This window comes from Electrophorus electricus, chromosome 16, assembly GCF_041902795.1.
Source record: "Electrophorus electricus isolate QZ-2024a chromosome 16, ASM4190279v1, whole genome shotgun sequence".
NCBI classification, from domain to species: Eukaryota; Metazoa; Chordata; class Actinopteri; order Gymnotiformes; family Gymnotidae; genus Electrophorus; species Electrophorus electricus.
In genome coordinates this window covers 6,436,845-6,458,574 of record NC_137512.1, presented here as the reverse complement: position 1 = coordinate 6,458,574, position 21,730 = coordinate 6,436,845, and the positions used below count along the sequence as shown (strand labels likewise).

The 21,730-nt window shown below is 40.2% G+C and overlaps 3 protein-coding genes across 10 annotated transcripts; all 3 read left to right on the top strand.

The window, feature by feature from the left end:
- Positions 1-124: 124 nt before the first annotated feature.
- Positions 125-3,765, top strand: si:ch211-145o7.3 (forkhead box protein N2). Of its 7 annotated transcripts, none has more exons than XM_035532291.2 (5): positions 125-450; positions 988-1,579; positions 1,677-1,798; positions 1,954-2,009; positions 2,584-3,765. In XM_035532291.2, exons 2-5 carry the CDS (start codon positions 1,004-1,006, stop codon positions 2,868-2,870), a joined length of 1,041 nt encoding a protein of 346 aa, XP_035388184.1. In that variant the 5' UTR covers positions 125-450; positions 988-1,003; the 3' UTR covers positions 2,871-3,765. The 7 variants fall into 7 exon arrangements, with proteins under 7 accessions (XP_035388184.1, XP_081555358.1, XP_026868835.2 ...); XM_081699232.1 differs by having other exon boundaries at positions 770-1,579; XM_027013034.3 differs by having other exon boundaries at positions 125-455.
- A 445-nt stretch (positions 3,766-4,210) lies between these two features.
- On the top strand, positions 4,211-14,956 carry atl3 (atlastin 3). The gene is made up of 14 exons (XM_027013019.3): positions 4,211-4,302; positions 5,923-6,153; positions 6,426-6,560; positions 7,154-7,258; positions 7,348-7,398; positions 7,985-8,041; positions 8,229-8,321; positions 9,175-9,313; positions 11,001-11,128; positions 11,215-11,271; positions 11,663-11,734; positions 12,443-12,634; positions 12,740-12,979; positions 13,153-14,956. Exons 2-14 carry the CDS (start codon positions 5,950-5,952, stop codon positions 13,210-13,212), a joined length of 1,533 nt encoding a protein of 510 aa, XP_026868820.2. The 5' UTR covers positions 4,211-4,302; positions 5,923-5,949; the 3' UTR covers positions 13,213-14,956.
- Positions 14,957-16,093: 1,137 nt separating this feature from the next.
- cfl1 (cofilin 1) lies at positions 16,094-20,479 on the top strand. Of its 2 annotated transcripts, XM_027013049.3 has the most exons (5): positions 16,094-16,248; positions 18,903-19,201; positions 19,292-19,368; positions 19,498-19,634; positions 19,924-20,479. In XM_027013049.3, the coding sequence occupies exons 1-4, from the start codon at positions 16,246-16,248 to the stop codon at positions 19,614-19,616; spliced, it is 498 nt and encodes a 165-aa protein (XP_026868850.1). In that variant the 5' UTR covers positions 16,094-16,245; the 3' UTR covers positions 19,617-19,634; positions 19,924-20,479. The 2 variants fall into 2 exon arrangements, with proteins under 2 accessions (XP_026868850.1, XP_026868849.1); XM_027013048.3 differs by having other exon boundaries at positions 19,498-20,479.
- The last annotated feature ends 1,251 nt before the right edge of the window (positions 20,480-21,730 follow it).

Genomic DNA, 21,730 nt, shown 5'->3' with positions numbered 1-21,730 from the left:
GAATTTATTTGAATTGTGTAGTTTACTTCATGCCACACGTTTTTGTGCTACAAAGGAAAGCAGTCATGCACTACAGTTTGTACATTAGTAGAGCAAGCAAAATGGGTTATTTTGTTCAGGGTGTGGGGTATCTTATTTGTAGATGTCCTTGAAAAACGCCTATAATTTAAAAGCCCCCCCCCCGAGTGCCCATTTGTTCTCGTTCTAAAAAAGGTTGTGGTCTCTTTAAGAAAGGGTCGCACTTGAGGCGCGCCGGCTGCAAAGCGTCTTTTTCGTTTCCAAGGTAACGTGGGAAAGGACAGATCGCGGATAGGACAGTGAGGGTAATTCGGTGACTAGTCGCTAGCTAGTTCTTTTGCTGTAATTTTAATACTGTTCTGTTAATTCAGTGTATCTGTTTAAACGCAAAAAGGGACTCTCTATCTTGAGAACTCAAAGTTAGTACGTAAGGTGAGGTAAGTTTCCCATGCCCAGCTGTTTATATCTAACACAAAGCTCGGAGGTGCCTGGCTAATTGTCCTAAATGTAACTTAATATTCTAGCGCCATTTTCTCAGGTACCCTACGTGTACCATGCGGCTTCGCTCCAGTAAGTAACAAGTTGAGATGTCATAACCGACGCTCCATTAATATTTAATTTGTATATTTTTTAGGCATTTGTAGTATAATCTCTGAGTCCAACTCTCCGTATTTCTCATGTCAAGAGACATGCGTGAGACCTTGGTTGACTAGATTGCTCAATGATTTACTAGCTTGATAATTGTTTGCAGTCACTGACGGATAAAAAAAAAAAAAAGAACTTCTGAGCGACTGCAAAACCCTTTCTACCTAGTTGTGGGCCATAAACGATCTTGAGTGCAAGTTTCGTCTCCTGCTTATGCATTAGATCAGGTGGTAAGAGACTTACTCATTTGTAAATGAATGAGTTATGTCTTTGGCATGGGTTTGATGGTTGTTCAGTAAGGCTGATCTGTTTTTACCCCAACAGGCAAGCGACTGCATGCATGTGCCTTTACCTCGCGACTGGGAGAGAGATGGAGAAGGACGTACCCACATCGCCATCCGTTTCCCCTATACAATCCCCAACGAACGCATCCAAAGCCCTTTCCCATTCCCCATCTCTTCCCCAACCCTCTGCAACTGTGCTGCACCAAGCCGCTCCTTCTTATTCCTCGTGCCCCGCTCCATTGTCTGGAGGTCTTAACACTCACTGCCTCAGTCCCCCGACTCCATCTGACCAGGATGACCTGACCTGCCTAAGCTGGCTGCATCAGAGGAACTTACTGCCTCTGCAGCACCTTCCCAAGATGCCCACACTGCCTCAGTTAGAGTCACTGGAACCCCTCCCCACCCCAAATCTACCTCTGTCCCCAGGCAAACCTCCATATTCTTTCAGTAGCCTCATCTTCATGGCAATCGAAGACTCTCCAGACAAAAGGCTTCCCGTTAAAGGTATCTATGAGTGGATCGTCAACAACTTCCCTTACTATAGAACGGCTCCGAGTGGGTGGAGGAACTCGGTCAGACACAACCTGTCCTTGAGCAAGAGCTTTCAGAGGATACAGAGGGACAAAAGTCAAGTGTGTGTCTCTCTCATTGCACAAATTTGCGTGGCGTTTATATTGTGGTTCTGTTGTTAAAATACTATTAACCATAATATGTGTGTTTTAATAACAGTCTGTTGGAAAGGGGTCACTATGGTGCGTTTGCCCAGAATATCGACCCACTCTTCAGGAGGTGCTTAAGAAAACACATTATTGTCACATCAACAACAGTAGTTTGCTGAACAGTCCTGTATTGTGAGTATACATGTTTTCTTTTTCAACGATACTCGCTAATAGATGTAGTAGTACATCTAAAATGTTTATTTTGTTGCAATGGACCATTTTGTCCTACATTGTTAAATGTGTACTTTATATTTGTTTCATGCATCTGCTTGACCTGTCTGGAACAGATTGGAGGCAGCAGATTATGGACAGACCCTCATGGGTGACACTACAGTGATTTCAGGTTAGGCACTTTGTGCTGATTTAAATTATAAAATGTAATACTGTAATAAACTATAGGGTAATCTGTGAATGAGGGAAACCAATACATATCCTAAAATTAGTCAACTTTGATGTGTGGTAAAACAATTTTACCTGAATGGAAAAAGGTTACGTGTAGGTCTTCTTATATGAAATTCGTAGTTTTTTTATCTTGTGCTGGGCACCCCCTTTCCCATTTCTTGCAATGCTAGCGTTTGTGTGCTGTTGTCATGACAACAACCTGGCATTACCCTAGCAACCTATAGCCACAACAATGTGATGGCTAGCCTCTTTATATCTGTCTTTTTTAGTGCCAGCTTTATGTAAAGTGATCTTCAAGCCTGTGTTTGTGTTTGCAGTCCTCTTTCTTATCATCATTACTCTATAGAAACAACTGGCTTTGGTGTGACTTGTGTTACAGTTTTGAGCGTTGCTTTTCATAGTCTTCTAAAAAACTATTTACAAAAGTGAAATTTAGACAGTAACTTGTAGAAACCAAATCATTAGTTGCAGTTTGGATGCCCTTGTATAAATTACCTCTTTGTTCCACATCACAGACATGGATTTGAATAACCCTTCAATGTCGTCATGTTCTTTGATCCCTGACCACGAGGAGCTGGTGGCCATCGAACTAACAGAAGAGGCTTGTGAGGAGTCTGAGAAAGATCCACTCGCAGACAGTGGCTACATCGAGTTCCACTATTATCAGGATCAGCAGTACCAGTACCTGGTCCTACCAGGGGATACTGAACTGGATCTAGAAACAGTCGAGATCCTACAACTTGATGCGGAGGCGCAAGAGGCTGCAGGATCACTGCTTGACTTAGCAGGAGGAAGCCACTGATCTGGACATCTTGATGGAGAAATAATAGCTGCCATCACCAGTAATTTACTTTTTTTGATTTACTGCTACTTGTCTAAGGACATATTGAAACTGCCTGAAATCCGATGTTGTTATAGTGTTGTATGCACCACATTTTTACAGTTTTAACAGATCAGTAGTGGGTTGAGTTGTATAACATGAGAATCGATAGAAATTAATGGATTTGATCATACATGAATTTACTTATTTGCATTCATTTAAAATTGAACATGGATAAAACTGCTTTTGAGGGACCAGTGCTGATGTCAACTATGGGTAAAGGGGCGAAGGTTGTATAGAGTACTGTGCTCTAATACATATTGCAAAGTAAAAGAAAAGTATTTACTTACATAACTGTGGCATACATAACATTTTAGTAACAACTGTAGCATTTGAGAGTCTGGATGTGGTTTGGAATGTATTATTCAGATTATACCATGCTGTAAACCTAAGGCAACTCACCCTTAAAACAATGTCTTGTTTGATAGACATTTGTAGACATCACTGTTTAATGTCAGAAAACATATTTAGTGCTCTTCCAATAGCTAGTTCAGTATATAGTTTGTGTATTTTCATGGTATACGTCATACGCATAATAATTTATGATGTGTAATATTTGAGACAAACTGCCAGTAATTTCATTCTTTTGTATAGAATTTGTAATGTCTGATCTTTGTTCCTTGTTGACTCATTAACATGGTACTGTTGAAATAAATGTTCTAACATTTATTTTTCTGTCGAACCTAGTGCATGGTATTCCAAATTGTTTATTTGAATAAAGTGTTTAATGATGATTTGAGTAGTTTAGACCAAAAGGTCCACCTCCTGTTTATATATAAGACACTTGGCAATAAATTTCTGGATTTCTGACTGCTTATTTCTTTTACAGTTTCAATCTTTATATTTGAAATGAAAGTATGTATGTTAACAGCTGTGCCAAAATACAGAATGTTCTTAATCTAGATCAAATAACTGTTGTACAATACTAGTAATTTGTTCCATGAATGACTCACTGAGGAACTTACTAGACACTCCCTCGGAAGTTCTTTTTGGTTGGTAAAATACAATTATATCTAGTATACGCACATTTCCCTAACAGAAGGGGGGGACAGCATATAGATTCGGACCCTTCTCTGTCAAAGTGAAGAATAAATTAGCCGTTTGATATGATTAATTTGTGCTACATTCAACTACATTCGAATATCTCGTTTTAGTGAAACGTGCAACTTGGGAGCTGTAGTTCTTGAACGGCAGGGTACGTAAGCAAAGTTAAATGCAAATAAACTACAACTCCCACAAAGCGCATTGCTTGTTCGCGTTTGAAAATACTTATTTCCAAACAAGGGTTGAGTCCTCCGATCCGAAACAGTAGCTACCTGTAGCTAGCGAGTTCACTACTTTTACAGAAAGACAGGTAAGTTAGTTAAAGGAAACATTAGCTAATGAACCAGGTTTGCCATATGTATTGATGGTGGTGTTTTTTAACGTCAGACTTTTAGGTTATTTAAAAGGAGTTCGCCTTGCTGCTTTGCAACTGAAGAAACTGAGGTGACGTGCTTGTGATGCAGTGTAGCTAACTTGTTAGCTAACTAAATGTTAGTGTTTTCTCAATGTTTCATGTATAAACTACGTTAACAGCCGCTAGTTAATGCAATTAATTTAGATTAGTCTCTAGACCTAGACTAGACTGATACTTTCTGGACGCAGTTCAGCAAGTCTCGGTCAACTGATTTGTCTACAACACTAAACTAATGTTCGACCTTTAAAAACTACAAAGCATTTGATAGAGTGCGCATCTGTTGCTGCCGTTTTCACCTTACTTTTTTAAAGTTGTTTTTTTTTAACCTTGTTAAAAATGTTGTACTACGCCTCTTCCAACACATGAACACTAGGGTTAGTTAGCTAGCTATTAGATAATGATTTGGAAGGTAGCAGCTTTTTTTCCTGCCAATATCTAGATAGATCCCGATTTCCGTAGCTACCCTAGCTCTTATGTAAATATGGCACATATTAGCTAGCCGTGATTTGAATAGCCACGCCGGTCGTAAACACACTACCTAGGGTACCGCCAGCGACTATAAAAGTTGCAGATGCAGGCCTGCAGAGAAACAGCGCAACTTTCCTCCTGGAGCAGCTGGGCGTAGTTTGTGTGACGCATAATTGCCTCCTATTTTTGTTCATGTGTGAACCTTGACACGGACCGCGCCTTTCGCTTTTTGTTAGGTTACATATTCGTACTTTTATAATTTTCTTTTTTGCGATGATACAGCGTCTCTTATCAGGGCGCTTTCAAGCGCATCCTTAAAGCAAAACGTGGTTCTCTGAGGTCCCATGCCACAGTTGTTCGTGCACCCTGAATAAGTACATTAAGAGACAGCGTAGACTTGAAATATGCCTGGAGTTCAAACGTTTTAAAATCGATATGTTTAACAATTGCTGTAATACAATCAATAGGCTCATACGCAAGATTCCATACTCACTTGTAGTAATACCTGATTAGTGAGAAATGTTGGTATGTTACTGTACTTGTTCTCATGTACCACACCCCTCCTAAGTTAGGGTCTGCAGAAAAAGGTATACCCTTACTTGTTAGTCTGCTTTTCCAAGTGCAGACATTAATCACCTTACTCTAAAATTACTTACTCGCATTACTGTGCCTTTGCGGGATGTATTAACACTTTTCTGGGAGAACGGCGTTGCTGTGTTGATTGTACTTGTTAGCCCACGGGTAAGGGTGTACAGAATGCAGAAACAAAGACACTCATTCACTAGAGTACAGAAACAGTGAGTGGAGCAGAGCCTGCTTCCACCCCTCAGCTGCTACATCTGCATCACATATACCAAAGACACCAGCAGAGTAAACTTTGTCCCAAATGGTGCTTCGTGGAAAATGAACATCTAGGATTTTCACATGCTCAAGTAGTTAGTTAAGGCCTGTCTGATTATTTAAAACAAAACTCCATGCATTAGCCATGCACATTCTGATTATATTTGCTTACATTAAATACTGCAATACTGCATTTGTTGTCCACAGAAACACTGCCTCAACAGAGAACCAAGAATGGGTCGTGAACCTGGCCCAATCCAAATAGTGACTGTTAATAAGGAGAAGCACTCCTTTGACTTGGACTCAAAAGCCCTTGAACGGATTTTGTTAAGGCCTAATGTCCGAGATATGGATGTTGTGGTGCTGTGTGTTGCTGGCGCCTTCCGCAAGGGCAAGAGTTTCCTCTTGGATTTCATGCTTCGATACATGTACAGGAAGGTTAGTTGTCCCTGTCTGCCGTTAACTATGTAATGCATCACACTGGAAACTGTCAGTGTATGTGTTGAGCTACACTGAACAGATTTGGCCCAAAGTGCTTGACAACACTGCTGCATAATAGTATTGCCAGATTAGTGTCACGATACTGGAAGCAGTATAGATCTGGTGTGATAACCACTTTATACTTTATGCATATTTTGTCCACCTTTTTTGCTCCAGTTTTTGTGGGGTTTTTGTTTGTTTGGGTTTTATTTGGTCTGTGTGTGTCATAGTCCGATGAAGACTGGCTTGGACAGGAACATGAACCCCTGACGGGATTCTCATGGAGAGGTGGCTCAGAGCCCGAGACCACTGGCATCCAGTTGTGGAGTGAAGTTTTCATTGTGAAGAAAAGCAATGGCAAAGAGGTACCTTATAGAGGACAGATAAAGAATGACCAGTCTGGCATAGGTGAATGTTTACAGGGCATTGATGGAAGTAACCAACTATTTACATCTACGGCATTTAGCTGAGGCTTTTATCCAAAGCGACTTACAATTACGACTGAGTACAACTTGAGCAACTGAGGGTTAAGGGCCTTGCTCAGGGGCCCAACAGTGGCAACTTGGCAGTGGTGGGGCTTGAAGCAGCAACCATCCGATTACAAGTCAAGTACCTTAATCTTTAAATACCACTATTTAAACATTTACTTGTTAGTGACATGTAAAGATTCAGTACTGTCTAGATAGGTGCAGATGTTTATCAGGCACATTATTGCGAGGTGTTAAGTAATCCTAAATTGTGTAATGCCTGATTTCAGCCTTACAATCTTGAATTAGTACAATAGGCAAATAGATTCACTTATAGTATGGGCAGTGGCTTTATCCCATTTATGTTAACTTGTGTGAGCATGGCATTTAAGATACTTGGAATTCCCTTTCATCCATTGGTCAACTTCAGCTTCACACTTGATTGTTTACATCACCAGTTGGAACACAGTTCATGCTCTTTCTTCCACAAGGTGGCAGTGTTGCTTATGGACACACAGGGAGCGTTCGATGACCAGTCCACTGTGAAGGACTGTGCCACAATCTTTGCCCTCAGCACCATGACCAGCTCAATGCAGGTACAGCCGTCCTAGCTGTCATATGAGCTTTATTGTTCTGATCATATTTGGTGCTGCATGGTTAACTGATGAATATATATTTTCTGTAGATATATAATCTGTCGCAGAATATCCAAGAAGATGACCTGCAGCAGCTTCAGGTTAGTACTTTGTGTGCAAATGTACATAATGCTCAAAATTAATTTTACTTTTATTTAAAAAGTTTGTTCCTAATATTGCTTTTCTCATACTAAAAGTACGGTATGATAAAATGTGATAAAGTACTTATCCACAGTGGGGTTTTCGACTGTGTTCATTGATGAGATTTAGTGTTGAGTAGTAACTAGTAAAGTTTAAAAACAAAAACAATTATTTTTGTTAATAATGGGAACATTTTGAGGTTAACAATCCTCAATGACACTGAAATATGGTTGAAATCTTTGCTCTCTAATAGATAATGAATTGGACTGTGAGTTTTAGGTGTCATGAAATGAAGCAAATATGTATGTCTACAATTGAAATTGAGAAGTATTTTCATAATATAATCTAATCTCATTATTTTTGGAATTTACCCAAAATATTACACACTGTTTTATTTTTCCCCCCTTTAGATAAACTTTTTTTGTGCTTTTTCCAGTAACAGATTATCTCTTTGTCAGGTACTACTGACAAATGAATGTGACAAAAGATGTGCTTTGCTTCAGTCATTGTTTATTAATCACTGTTAGTTTTGTTTTCAATCTTCAGTTGTTCACGGAGTATGGCCGACTTGCAATGGATGAAATCTTTTTAAAACCTTTTCAGGTAGTAGTAAGCTCTTTGTTACTCCTAATGCAAAAATTTAAGAACATGTAGAAAGACATTTTAATAGTAACATGATTTATTTATGTTCCCAGCATTACAAATGGCACATTTTATTCAAATAATTCATATAGAGCAGAATTTAAACAGCAAGTATGCAAATGGATCATGACTCATGGTTTATTTTCAGTCACTCATGTTTCTTATCCGAGACTGGAGCTTCCCTTATGAGTATAAGTATGGATTCAAGGGAGGCAGTGAATTCTTGGATAAACGGCTGCAAGTAAGTTATTACTCTGTTCAAAGTAGCCTGCCGACAAAAGGGATTTGATCACAGTAAAATACAAAATTTTTACTGTGATTGTGGACTACTCTGCCTCGGCTGCACTTTTACCTCGCCCATTTTTAAAATATTGATTTTCACTTTTAACTAAGCACTGTGTTTTTGCTTAATGCAGCTACACTTTTATTTCCTTGAAGGGAAGTTTTTAAATGGTCTTTTTCTTGAAATTATTTTCTTTTTTTGTTGTTGTTTTTTGTTAACTTTTTTTTCTTTAAATTAACTTTAGTCTTCTTTATATATATATATATATCAATCATATGTAACTATATTTTAATAAATCGTTTTGTAACATTTTATTTTTGGCACATACTTTCCTAAGGTGAGAGATAGCATGTAATAAGCTTTATTATCCTTCTATGTATTTTATCCTTCTGCGTATGTTTATAAAAGTGCTATACAAATAGTTATTTATTATTATTATTATTATTATTATTATTATTATTATTATTATGCACAAACAATAAATAAAACAAGTTAAATAACTAAAGATGCCTAAAGGTTATATGCCTAAAAGGGGCTGAAGATTATTGTGCTAACAAGATTTCATGTCATGTATTTAATTATAGTTGACATGTTGATCATTATTTAATCAGAGCATCTTCAGTACTTTAACTGCCTCTATTCAAAATGATATCATCTGCACTATTACTATTGCTGCACATCAGACACATATAATGCATATGATATAATAAGCATATAATGCAGCAGTTCTTGGATTTAACTCTGTAGATGCTGCGTCTGCATGGATGTCCACACATACAGCAAGCCATTCGCTTCTCTACTTGTTATTCAGGTGAAAGACGCTCAGCATGAAGAGCTGCAGACAGTGAGAAAGCACATTCATTCCTGCTTCACCTCCATTTCCTGTTTCCTGTTACCTCACCCTGGCCTGAAGGTCGCCACAAGCCCTACTTTCCGGGGTCAACTCTGCGGTACATAGTTCTGCTTTGGTTTTTCTTGCATGCATGTTTGTTATACATGTTTGTGTGCATGTTTTTCCATACATATGATGGTGGACCCATTCCTAGATATGAATATTCAGCAAACATTTTGTAGACAATCTTTAGTTAGAGTTTTTCCTTCAGAAACTCCTGGATTTACCTCTGGATTTGTCTTCCTCAGTTGTCCTTTCAGGTGACACCTCTATTGCTCTTTTCTTTGTACTACTCCACTGTGTTCAACATGCACTCATTTACACACCTGATAGAAACCTGCGAAGGCCTTTGGTAATCGCCTACCAGCTTGAGTTGTGTGTGTAGTTAAATCCTAAACCCAGGAGGGCTTTGGCCCGCAGGTCCTGTAGTTGAGATTCCTGCTTTGGTGCACAGACGAATAAGGCAGTAAGTAAAGAGCTTAAACACAAAAAGGTGGGGAATAGAAGGAAGACAATCTGCCAGCAAATGTACTAAATTGTCAAAAAAGTGGTTAACATGACTTCTTAAGGCTTCTTATAGCAACACTGGGGTCAATTTAGTTTTTTTGTAAACATATTGAAGGTATGTGCTGCTGTTCCTATGTCCCCAGTCAGCTAGATTTGAAGTTAAACATTAAAATAGAAAACAAAGATGCAGCCTATAGAATTGGTTGAAGAGAACAGCTGGTCTCATCCTTTATTGCAGGTTAACGTTAACAAGCCTTATTGAACCAAAGAATGTCTAACAATCGCACAAAGAACCTACGTTTTTTACATTTGTCAGAAGTGATTATGTATTCACCTTCTTTTACATATTAGTGTTTGCATTCTCTACCATTATATCCAAACCATGCATTAGTCAATATAGGGAAACTGATATTCAATACCCACACCAGTTGGAACCCGTTACCACTACATTCCAAGAGAAGGCTTCTCTTGACCTCATCCTAAAGAAGATTGTTTTTCTATACTGTCCTGAGCCTGGTGGAGAGATTATATATCTTGCACTGAGGTCTGCTGAAACTGACCCAGGATCCTTTGAAGAAGTCTGCAGAGACCTCTAGAGAGGCCTCTGTCTTGTACGCAAATCATTCTGAAAGGACACAGAATCTCCATACTCCATTATGTTTTATGTTTTTAATAGGTCTAATTCAATGTTACAAACTTATTTACTCTGTGCATTCACAAAGAGGACCTTGTCTCAACTACAACAACTACCCATTCTGATACTGACCATACAGCAAATGCCATGAAGGGTTAAGTTTCACTCTCATGAACCTTGCAAATGGTTTGCTTTTAAAAACAGCATTTTAGACACCATGATGGTGCCATTACTGCCAACCCACAGCTATGAAGCCATGCAATCGCTTTAATGTATGTTCACAGCAGGCTGCCACAGACTGTGCTGATCTGAACAGCTATAGCTTATGTAAATACTACAGTCATGGTTTAGAATGATCAATGTTTAACAACTCACCCTCACTGCTAAACATTTAACGACATGGTGCAAGTTTGCGGGACCATGCAAATGAAGATGGTGTGGTGAGGGGTCAGCTGAAACAGGATCTAGGACCATCCTGGAATTTTAGCACTCAGGCACTTGTTTTAGTTCCCAAATTGTAGGAAGGATCAAAAATCAAAGTGCATGTGAAATAATGTAACATATTACTACAAACTAGTGTTTAAAGCTGCTTTCTGTCTCTTAGATGTGGCTCCAGAGTTTAAAACAATACTTTGCGAATTCATTCCTAAACTCCTCGACCCTGACAGACTGGCAGTCAAGGAGATCAATGGCAACAAGGTGACCTGTAGAGGCCTCCTGGAGTACTTCAAGGTGGGCACACCTGTAGGGCACCTGACATGTTCAGGGTACACACTGGCACTGTCATGGACATCTCACTTGTACTGTTTTTATTTCAGTCATACATCAAGATATACCAGGGAGAAGACCTGCCACAGCCAAAGTCCATGCTGCAGGTAATCATGCATAACATACGTTTAGACATCATTTTGGGACCCTTTGAAATTAGTTTTGAAATTGTTTCTGAGTGATGCATGGAGTAGCTGACATCATATGATATACACTTATTGTTCCCATAATTGGACCGTGTGCATCTAAAATAGATTTAAAACAGTCAATGTAATAGGTAAATTTTGGCCAAGAAGCACTATAATAAAAACATGCATACAGAAAAAGTTGTGGGCTCTTATCCTTTTGATCATAAGTCCCCCCTCACTCAGCCTGAACGAATGAGTCAGCAGATGGTTGCATATTCATTCGGTGAGAGTCAGCCCAGATGTTAGCAGTTTCTGTGTGTTTTACGACCAAATCTTCAGAAGATTTACAATCATGTGTTGACTCGTTCAGGCTACAGCAGAAGCTAACAATTTGGCAGCAGTGGCATCGGCTAAAGACCAGTACTACAAGAATATGGAGAAGGTTGGTATGTGGTTGACTCGCCAATGTGTCATAAAGGTCCCGTGACACTGCTCTTTTACTCTGAGGAAAACTTCATAAGAAGAAATTTTACTCTTTGAACTTCATATGACAAATACATACACTAACAAGATTACATCCAATTTACAAGCTACATAACTTTGCATGTTAAAGGCTAAGCAGCAGCATGCAACCTCCGTTTAAGACTTCAACTGTTGATGACAACTTAATTACAATTTAATTACTAGTAAAAACAATTATTGAAAATTACTTGATGTGAAAAAGGACTTTTAAGAAACAAATATGTGGAATAATGACAAATGGTGAAGGAAATTTGAGAAATGCAGTACATTTCATTGCCAACTATCCTTTGGCTTTCCAAAATTCGCTCATAAATAAATAAATTTGTCTTTTTAAAGTACAATGCAGTACTGCACTAAATACTGCTGAAATGCTAAGTAAGAGCAGTAACTCACACAGGCGCATAAATGTGGTTTGGAGATTTATGGCATGCATTTAATATGCATAAAACACCATGATGCTGGTTGGTTTCATAATATCTTACCGGTTGGCTGTTGTTTAGCATTTAAAGAGGGCCTGTGTCAGGATTTTATATTTTTATTTATTTTTATATATATATATATATATACACACACACACACACACTTGTAATTAACACCAGCAGACCTCCATTCTATCTTTCTCTGCTAGATCTGTGGTGGAGAGCTGCCATACGTGGCACCTGACAGTCTGGAAGAGAAACATCACTTCTTCATGAACGAGTCGCTCAAGCACTTTGCCAGTATTAAGAAGATGGGTGGGCAGGAATTCTGCAGCCGCTATCAGGCCCAGCTGGAGTCGGAGCTAACTGAGCTCTGGGAGTCCTTCAGCAAGCACAATGAGGTGAGAGACCAAAATGGATGTGCGTGCAAATTTGAACTTTTTAACGATTTTTTTTTTTTTCCTTCTCCTTGATATTTTCTGACTTTCTTTTTTTTGTCTTTTTAGTCCAAGAATGTTTTCAGTGCTTTCCGCACTCCAGCAGTGCTTTTTGTCCTGGTTTGCTTCCTGTACGTGCTCTCTGGACTGTTGCTGTTTATCGGCCTGGGCACCATTTCCGTTGCTTGTGACTGTGTGATCGGACTTGCCATGCTTGCCATGCTGACCTGGGCCTTCATTCGCTACTCTGGCCAGTACCGAGGGGTTGGATCTGCCATAGACCAGGCTGCAGGAGTGCTGCTGGAGCAGGTATGCAGAAAAAAAAGGAAATGTCACATGCCACGAAATTGTAAACACTATCCCTGATAATTAATGAAATATCCATTATATATGGTTTATATATAAATAATTCATTCTTGTATTGTTTCAGTATTGCTATCACACCGGGCACTAACCTGTTCATTTTTGTTTCTGGCATATAGGCTACAGAGATGCTGAACAAGAAAAGCGTAACGATTAAGCAAGAGAAGAAATCAAGATAGCTTTTAGGACAAATCAAAGACACAAACTGCACAAACTCAACTAACCATATCACACCAAATATTGGTAATGTACTTCTCCAAACATGGCACTTAAAACTTGGCTTCTGATTTAGATTATTGTCTTATAAAAAGGTATAATCCGTTTATAAATGGGTATAATCAGGATAGCAAATGCCACGTTTAATGATCTTAGTCAGAAAAGATTTAGAATTGGCCATTAATTGATACAGTTGGGTTTGATCTTGGTTCTTGTTTACAGTTGGCCTATTTTACTAATGTTTCTGCTAGACAATTGTTGGTTGACATTTGCAGATTATACCTATTATGTAAACATACTGATTTATATATTTTGCATTAAAAAATAAATTCTTTGCATGTTGTCATTAAACATTATCTCAAGTACAAAATCACCGGCCAGCCTATCAGGCACATGTGTGGTTTGGCACAAGAGCTATTCTCCTTAAAGGAGCAGGAATTTTTGTTTACAGTTACATATTTTAATATTACCAAAGACCTTGCCCTATAGGCTGACACTTAGATACCTTCCATGGCAGTTTAGGTCATTTCTAATTATTACATTGCACTAGCCACATATATCCCTGATTTAGTCTTTGTACATGAATAGCCATGTATTATTATGTGAGCTTGGTATGAAAGGGATAGCGGGACATATTGCATTTGCAAAAATTATTTTGGTATCAGAATGGAACCATGTACGCATTCAGTCTTTCCACCTTATGCTCATTTGCTTTGCTTTGATTGTTTGATTTTTTTTGTCTTTTAATTAATTGATGTGGCAGTGTCTCCTTAATACTTTTAATATCTTGGCCATGCTATTCACAAGTAGTATGTCAAAACAAACCTGGACACTGCATTGTGTTGTGTTTGTATCTGTTTTTATCTTTTTGGAATTCTCAGTTTTGAGAAAGGTCACTATACAATTTAAAGTAGATCAAGTTTTGTTTATTTGATTTTTTTTTTTTTTTGATTGACATGCTGGTGGTTTGTGATTGCTTTAACAGCCTTTTTTGTTTCACCATTATATGAAAAGCTAGTCTTGTTGAGGTCCTTTGTAGTTAATTGAATCACTCAGGGATCATCAGTAGCATGTTGTACGCGTGCTGAAAGGTGATTCGGCACAAACCCGGACCTAGCCTTTAGCATTGTCTCATATTAATCTACATCCAACTTCATTACTCATTGCATTTGTATGATGGTGAATGTGGTGCACTTGTTTATTTCTTTCACCAAGTTCCTAGTTGTGCTGTTGTAGTGAGTTTTGGGAGCTGGTTGAGTATGTTTAAAGCACATTACAATTCACACTTTAAATTCACAACTGGGCCTTAATTAAACACTACTTGGAGGTCTTAAAATCTGGAGTTGAAATGCCTTCAGTTAATAAGGATCATTTTTTCCATAAGTAATCAAGCTTAGTTTGCCTGAAGTAACCACATATACATTTGCCCTGAAAACCAAAAAGGACTGTTTGAAGACAATGCGGATCTGATCGCTGGTGTGCAAGTTACCTGTTCTAGTTTCCGTTATGTTTTTCATAAACATTCCATGTCATCTAAGCCATAGTTTGGGGCTTTTCTTGTGTAAAGCCATTGTACTTTGTTACCTTGTTCATTCTGTCAATGTGATATCCAAGCTTAAGATCTTAAAATATTTGGCAGTTTATACCAACACTCCTTCATGTTACTTTCCATATACATTCCATTAATAAAGCTAGAAGCATGCTATACATCATCGGGTTGGTTCGTTTATTTAAGATCGCACGAATGCACCGCAATGGTATGATTACTATTTCTTGAATCAATAATATAGGTCAGGTTTTGCACACTAGGTGTCAGTATTGATTCGTGCGTATTTTAAATACGTGAGCACACGTCTTCATTTACATAAGAGGCGGTGTTCCTCGATAACGAGACCACCAACCTATGAGCCTCTGTAGTGCACGAACTAAATAATCTGTAATTTTAGTTCTTAATAATTGTTATATTTTCAAACAGCCACGTCTTTAAGAAAACGAGACACGTCCTCGTTTTGGCTTTCCCCTTCCTCGATCACCTTTAAAACATCTCTCTTCCGCTGGATAGTGCCCCTTCTAGTGGATGCGGTGAGAGTTTACAATATATAGACCAGAAACGTCCTTTTTTTTTTTTTTTTTTCCTTATATGGCGATCGGAGTCGCGAGCCGCCCGATGCGCGTGCTACGGGCTGGCGCGCGCTCACGGCTATCACCGTTCGCTTCCTTATTTGGAAGCGAGTTAAGCGAACCTGAAAAAGGGGCGGAGACGCACGGAGGTTCGGACAGGCCGCCCCGTGTCTCGAGAATCGGTGACGAATGGACGTTTCACTTTCGCATAATGCCTTCTTTCAGTAGCTCAGCAGAATGCGTCGTCAGCGGCGACATCACTTTGACGTATTTCATTTGTCAGCACCCACGCTCCTATTCTAGCCTGTGATCAGAGCCATGCAATTTATGCCGTGATCATTTAGATGTATTGTGCACATTAAAGTGCACGATAACTCTAAAGGATCACATAGTTGGTTCTGATTAAATAAATGTCGAGTGCAAATGTTTTGTCGTACTTGAACGCACCATGCTGGTACAAGCTGATATCTTGTGTATGAACATGTCAGGTTGGTTTGTGAGTACTGAATAAGGTGGCCATTCAATGAATGGTGTAAGGGTTAAATATAATTACATCCCGTATTACGTTTTAACTTAATTATCAGGTAACTCTAGAGCCGGCTATATGTTTGCTCAAAAGCACTGGCTTTTTTAAGCTTTTTTGCAAGTGTATTTCTATACCGTAACGCACAGCGATGTGGCGTTCAGGACTCCATCTCCCATCATGCTGCTCAAAAGCCACGTGGTACGGCCGTGCGGCGCTCGCTCCCGTCCACCGTCCCGGGAACGCGCAAAAGGGCGCGTCCGCGTGTTGGATCAAGTGTGCGAGACGAGAGGACTGCATCACAGCTCATTCAAATCCTGTCCAGACGCTGACCTAACACAGAGACACAGCCATGGTATGTCTGCATTTGTCAATTATTCGCCCCCCCCTCATTTGGTTTATACTAACGTGTTTCGACCCTTTGTATGCTAGAGGCACTCTGCTCGGCATAACGCAGATTAATTTTCGAAATTAATTTTAACACCAGCCTAGCTCCGAAGCCTTTCGTAGCTGCTTCCAGCAACGTTGTTAGCTAGCTTGCTAACTAGCTATTTGATATAATGTTACCTGCCTGACAATAGTCGGAAATTTAGAGATCTAAAAATGATGCTCTTGGCAAAAAAAATGTATCGGTATCCTTACCGCTGGCGTTTAAATTAAAAGATCACCCGTTGCCAGTTGAATGTTTTAACTACGGCCTATAGGTATTTGGATGCAATGAAAATAACACAAAAAAGCCGACCCAAAAACAACTGGCGCCATTTCCTCAGCCAGCCCGTTATTTCCGTGAGTTTGGGCCCATCAAAGGCCGATCTTGCGTCCTATGGCCCCCCTCCCTCCCCCGCTTTGGTAAAACTAGGCCCTACATCCAAGCGTTCTTTACATCGCATGGATTAATCAGGAAAGTGTAAGCACGGAACCTCGGTTATGCATTTTTTTGTTTGTTTTCCGAGTCGTGCGCCCTGTGCCGTTTCCTTTAGTTGAGTGTTCGCTGTGCGTTGCAAAAGCTAACGGGCTAATTCCGCTCCGTCCTTTGTCTAAAGATGGCCATGCAAAGCATCTCAAAACAGCCGTTTGCTTTTGTTGCAGATCCGTGGCGCCTGCACACGTGTATTTTACTGAATCCTCTCTGGTTTTGTTCAGGGTTTTTTTTTGTTTTTTTTTTAATGTCTCGTTTTTGGACGCGTGTGACGAGCACATGCACGGACACTGCGTTGGTTGCGAGCCCCACCCTGTTTCTTCGTGCACAGATCGGCTTGCTGTCGTTGCACCTCGAGATGCCGGATGGTCGAATGGACTGTGCACGGCACGTGCATCGTGTCGAGCAACGTTAAAACACGAGCTGAGACTTCTGTAGCCTTGGGCATTAAATAACACCAGTTTAAGTAAGGCTGTGTGTTCTCGCCTATGATCACTCGGGGAACACGACGTTCTTCCTGATTTTATGCAACGTTGTCGAGCGCAGCTTTTATTTTTCATTTATTTTAATTGGTGTTGGAGGGGGGGCGGCATTACGGTATCCCAATTTCGAATCCATAAATATTTTTGTCCCGAGTGTGGTTTTTTTATAATAAATATTTTAGGTTCAGCATTTTCCGTGAACGGTCTTATAAACTGTTCTCGAGCATTGCAAGCGTGTAAGAGCCCCCGACTTCCTCACAGTTTCACACCCCCCCCCCCCCCCAAAAAAAAAACCCTGTAGGGTGCAAAAAGAACCTAAAGTGTTACTCTCACAGTAAAGTAACACGTTTATCATTTACGTATTCTGATTCATTTGGAGTAGGGCTTCCCGTTTTTAGGCGTGCTTGCATGTGAAGGAAATGCCGGTTCCGGTTTGTAGTCTCCGTTATAGGCCGTTTCATAACGGTGCACGTGTGGTAGACTCGCCATTGTGGGCCATTAGTTTTTTGAATGAGTTATTTCTATAATGTCCCAGCTTTGCTTTGGGCCACACAATGGGCATAGTTTAATCTCGTGTGCTTTCACAGGACACCATGTGTAACACGCAGTGCTGTTGTCTGAATCGAGTTTCCAATAGATCCTTTGGTATGTGGGCAGCTTTTTTTTTTTTTTTTTTTTTTTTACGTTTTGATGTGATCTGAAGTCAAGAAACATCTGAACATTTAAAAAAAAAAAAATGCTGAGATGTCAATCCCATTCTCTATATGTAGACTAGACTTTATTGAACTGGCTCAGAAGCCAGAGTGGGTTTATGGGCCTGATGTGACTCAGGCCGTTTTGATTTTGACAGTAGTACCATTGTGCCTGTGATTAGCTACTGTGTGCCTGTGCAGGCATGGTCCCCTCCCTGTCTTCACCCTACCCCCACCCCTTGTTGTATGGCAGCTTTATGGTAGACCTTTGCTGCTTTGTGGGGGAATTGTTTGGCTTGCTTGTCTTGTAACAAGAGTCAGACACACCTTTTAAACCATGCAGCTTATCTCTTAACAGCCAATGTGTTTGAGTCCTTGGTGAACAGCCAACCCTTCCCCACCCTGATTTACAGGAAGTGTGGTTCCTTTCTTCCCTTCTTATGTGAAATCGTATTCATTTGGCCCTCTACGAGCTGTGATTTTATAAGTGTTTTGGCTTCTAAGGTGCTCAGCCAAGCGGGCCTCTTATTTTTGTGTTCTGCTTCATTATAGTTAAACCTAGTGATGGACTTTTGTAGCAATAACGCAGTTCACACCTAACCCTAGCGACCTTTGGCCCTGCAGGATTTGTCTGTTCCTGCTTCCAAGTCTGAGTGGGTCTCCTCTGGTTTCTCCCATGTTGCTGTTTTTCTTCCAGTCAGGTCCTTTAGTCCATTCAAAACTTCTCTGATCAAAGGCACCTGTAATTTATTTTGGGTTAACCATGCTAGTTCCTACGCCACGATGACTTGATCCAGTTCTCACCCACACGTGCATGCTTGTTCAGAGATGCCTGTCTGTGGCAGCTCCTGCTGTGCCCAGACCTGTCGAGCAGGTGGCCCATCCATGTGACTTCTTGTGCCCATTTGCCCTGCAGGCCTCCGGAGTTACAGTGGAAGAGAATGTGCTGACTGTCTTCAACGACATGAAGGTGCGCAAGGCACAGCCTAATGAGGAGGAGCGGAGGAAGAGGAAGAAGGCTGTCCTCTTCTGCCTGAGTGACGATAAGAAGAAGATCATCATGGAGGAGGGCCGTGAGATCCTGCAGGGAGAAGAGGGTGACCCCTACCTCAAGTTTGTCAAGATGCTTCCACCTAATGACTGCCGCTACGCACTCTACGATGCTACATATGAGACCAAGGAGACCAAGAAGGAGGACCTGGTTTTCATCTTCTGGTAAGGAATGTTGAAATTGGCACAATTGGTGCTTTAATTGGTTTTAGATGCCCAAAACTAGTGGGCTCAAGCTTTTGTTGTTTCCCTCAGGGCCCCGGAAGGTGCTCCACTGAAAAGCAAGATGATCTACGCCAGCTCCAAGGATGCAATCAAGAAGAAGTTCACAGGTGTGGGTCTTTGACAGCAGTCTTACTCTGCTTTTGTTTTATCTTTAACCTTTGAAATGTGTTTAATTCCTTATCGAAAGGGCTATCCCACTAGCAGCTTTCTGAGTGCCAGCTCTTCCTGTTGCACAGGTATTAAACATGAGTGGCAAGTGAATGGTTTGGATGACATCAAAGACCGAAAGACCCTTGGTGAGAAGCTTGGAGGATCGTCGGTGATCACTCTTGAAGGGAAGCCTCTGTGTGATTGAGGCCAGCACTTCTGAGGGGTATAGCTGTTCATTCCAGCATTGGTAGGGGAAGGGGTGGTTTGGCGGCAATGTTTGCCAGATTAAAGGGTGGTATCTTTTGGGGGGGGGGGGGGGGGTTGTTGTAAGTGACAGTTTCCAAACTTCACAGAAATGTAGGCTGTCATTCCATTTCACACATATGAACAAAACAAAAACACAAAAGGAAAAAAAAAATCTCGAAAAAGTTTAAAAAAAAAAATGATGAAGGATGATGATTATAAACTATTATAACTATAAATGTGTGCAGACAGGTTTTTGTTCTTTCTAGGTTCCATTAGATTGTTGAAGAAAGAAGCCGAGACTGAACTGCAACCATTAGAATTGAGCTATTTGAATTTGCAGAATACTGTTCATAATTATACAATTTTGTTTTGTTTTTTTGCCAAACTTCTAGTTAATTTTTTCTAAGTATGTGTGCGTAGCTGGGACTAGTCTAGTACAAAACAGTTTACTGCAAGACTGATTGCACAAGATCTGTCAACCCTTTTGGGAATAATTATTTCTCTCCCCTGTGTTTCTTTCCTTATTTTTGGACTTCCAAGTGTTTAATGATTCCAGCTCTTGTTTTCAAACCTCTCCAAGTCTGATTCCCAACCATGGCACTGAAACCATGTCAAGAAATTGAACACATTCCTTAACACATACAAATTGTGGATCTGGTGGCTCAGAAGTCTACTGATGAGTTGGATAAAATGAATGAAGGCGAGTTGGGGGGGGGGGGGGGGCGATGTATTTGAACAGCCTGTGTACAGAGCTTCAAAGGATATTGGCTAGTGGATGTTTTGTATCGTCTCCTTATCTCCAATAAAAAAGGCACTAAACTACCCTGTTATGACTGTTTGTTTGTTTTTATATGTGAAATGTCTCCATTGAACCATTTTACTTGAACATGGCCAGGAGCTAGTTTTTCCCCCTCTTCCTGCTCATGTCAGAGTAATCTGAAATTTTAAATTGACGTTGTGGCGCCGACTGTTGCTGTTTTAAGATTTACGTGAAGGACTTGGTGTCTGCGCCATCGGAATCAGCAACAGCGTGCTTTTGCGGAGTTAGAGTAGAGCTGTTATAACACTTTGTTCGTACATGTGTACAGTGCTGACTAAATATCTTGTGCTGGTGATCGGAGGTGCTCTCCCTTTTGCAAAATAATGCAGCTATAGTGTATTGAGGTGTTGGGTCAAGTTTTGATTTGCATTGCCCATTTTGTGGAAAGATAAGACCGTAAAATGATTACTAAAGAGCAGTGTGTAGGTAAGGCAAGAGCATCTGTAGAGATGGTCTATTTTCCCAAATATGGTGTAAATAGTTTTGTGGTTTTCACAGCAGCCTTTACAATTTTTATTGTTGGCTTACTAGATGTTAAGACATGACTAAATACGTATATTGTGTGGAATTTTTAAATTATTTTTTAAATAAAGATTCGGGTATTGTGCATACGGTATTGGTTTAGCAATAGCATAAAGTAGAGTGCGAATGCTAGGATCATCACGACGCATGTGGCCAACGCCATGTTAGGGCATTTCAGAAAATTATATGTACTGGCTGGATTTGTCCGTTAGAGGGCAGTCAAGACTTGTGTTCGGGAGTATTTCTCCCAGGTGTCGGGCGCTCCCATGGCAGTAAATCATGAGCCATAGTCACATGATAATCTTACTTTATTTGAAGTCTTAGTGGCGTCATTGCTGGGAACCAGTTACTCTGCTAAAATCTGTGTCGGGCCAAGTCAGTGCGGCCAAGCCATTATAAAAGTTTATGAGCTCAGCAGCGCAGACAAAAGCTCAGTTTCAGGGATTCACATGACTCACGTACTGTAGTGCTATGTGGGCAGAATACTGTCAGGCCACAGATCTGGATGGTTAGTTTGATGCATGTTGGAATCTTCCAACTTTGTGTTGTGTGAACCAAAAAAGGATTTTTATGTATTTTTAATACCTGTAACTGTAATAAAGGTAAGGGTAATTTGATGAACCATGACTCAACAATACTGTTCCAGCATTTGTTCAGTGTACCTCAGAATTAGTGTTTTAGAATCAACCAGAATCTAACGCATCCCACAGATGCTCAACTGGATTGGGGTA

What these genes read in the sequence shown, in the direction of transcription:
- cfl1 (XM_027013049.3), top strand. An exon ending in GACCTGGTTTTCATCTTCTG is followed by an intron (nt 19,202 to 19,291) that starts GTAAGGAATGTT and finishes TGTTTCCCTCAG; the next exon opens with GGCCCCGGAAGGTGCTCCAC. An exon ending in AATCAAGAAGAAGTTCACAG is followed by an intron (nt 19,369 to 19,497) that starts GTGTGGGTCTTT and finishes CCTGTTGCACAG; the next exon opens with GTATTAAACATGAGTGGCAA.
- atl3 (XM_027013019.3), top strand. Translation starts at nt 5,950, where the DNA reads ATGGGTCGTGAACCTGGCCCAATCCAAATAGTGACTGTTAATAAGGAG. An exon ending in CCATGACCAGCTCAATGCAG is followed by an intron (nt 7,259 to 7,347) that starts GTACAGCCGTCC and finishes TATTTTCTGTAG; the next exon opens with ATATATAATCTGTCGCAGAA. An exon ending in TCTTGGATAAACGGCTGCAA is followed by an intron (nt 8,322 to 9,174) that starts GTAAGTTATTAC and finishes CTTGTTATTCAG; the next exon opens with GTGAAAGACGCTCAGCATGA.
- si:ch211-145o7.3 (XM_081699232.1), top strand. Translation starts at nt 917, where the DNA reads ATGAATGAGTTATGTCTTTGGCATGGGTTTGATGGTTGTTCAGTAAGG. An exon ending in TACAGAGGGACAAAAGTCAA is followed by an intron (nt 1,580 to 1,676) that starts GTGTGTGTCTCT and finishes TTTTAATAACAG; the next exon opens with TCTGTTGGAAAGGGGTCACT. An exon ending in TTGCTGAACAGTCCTGTATT is followed by an intron (nt 1,799 to 1,953) that starts GTGAGTATACAT and finishes TGTCTGGAACAG; the next exon opens with ATTGGAGGCAGCAGATTATG.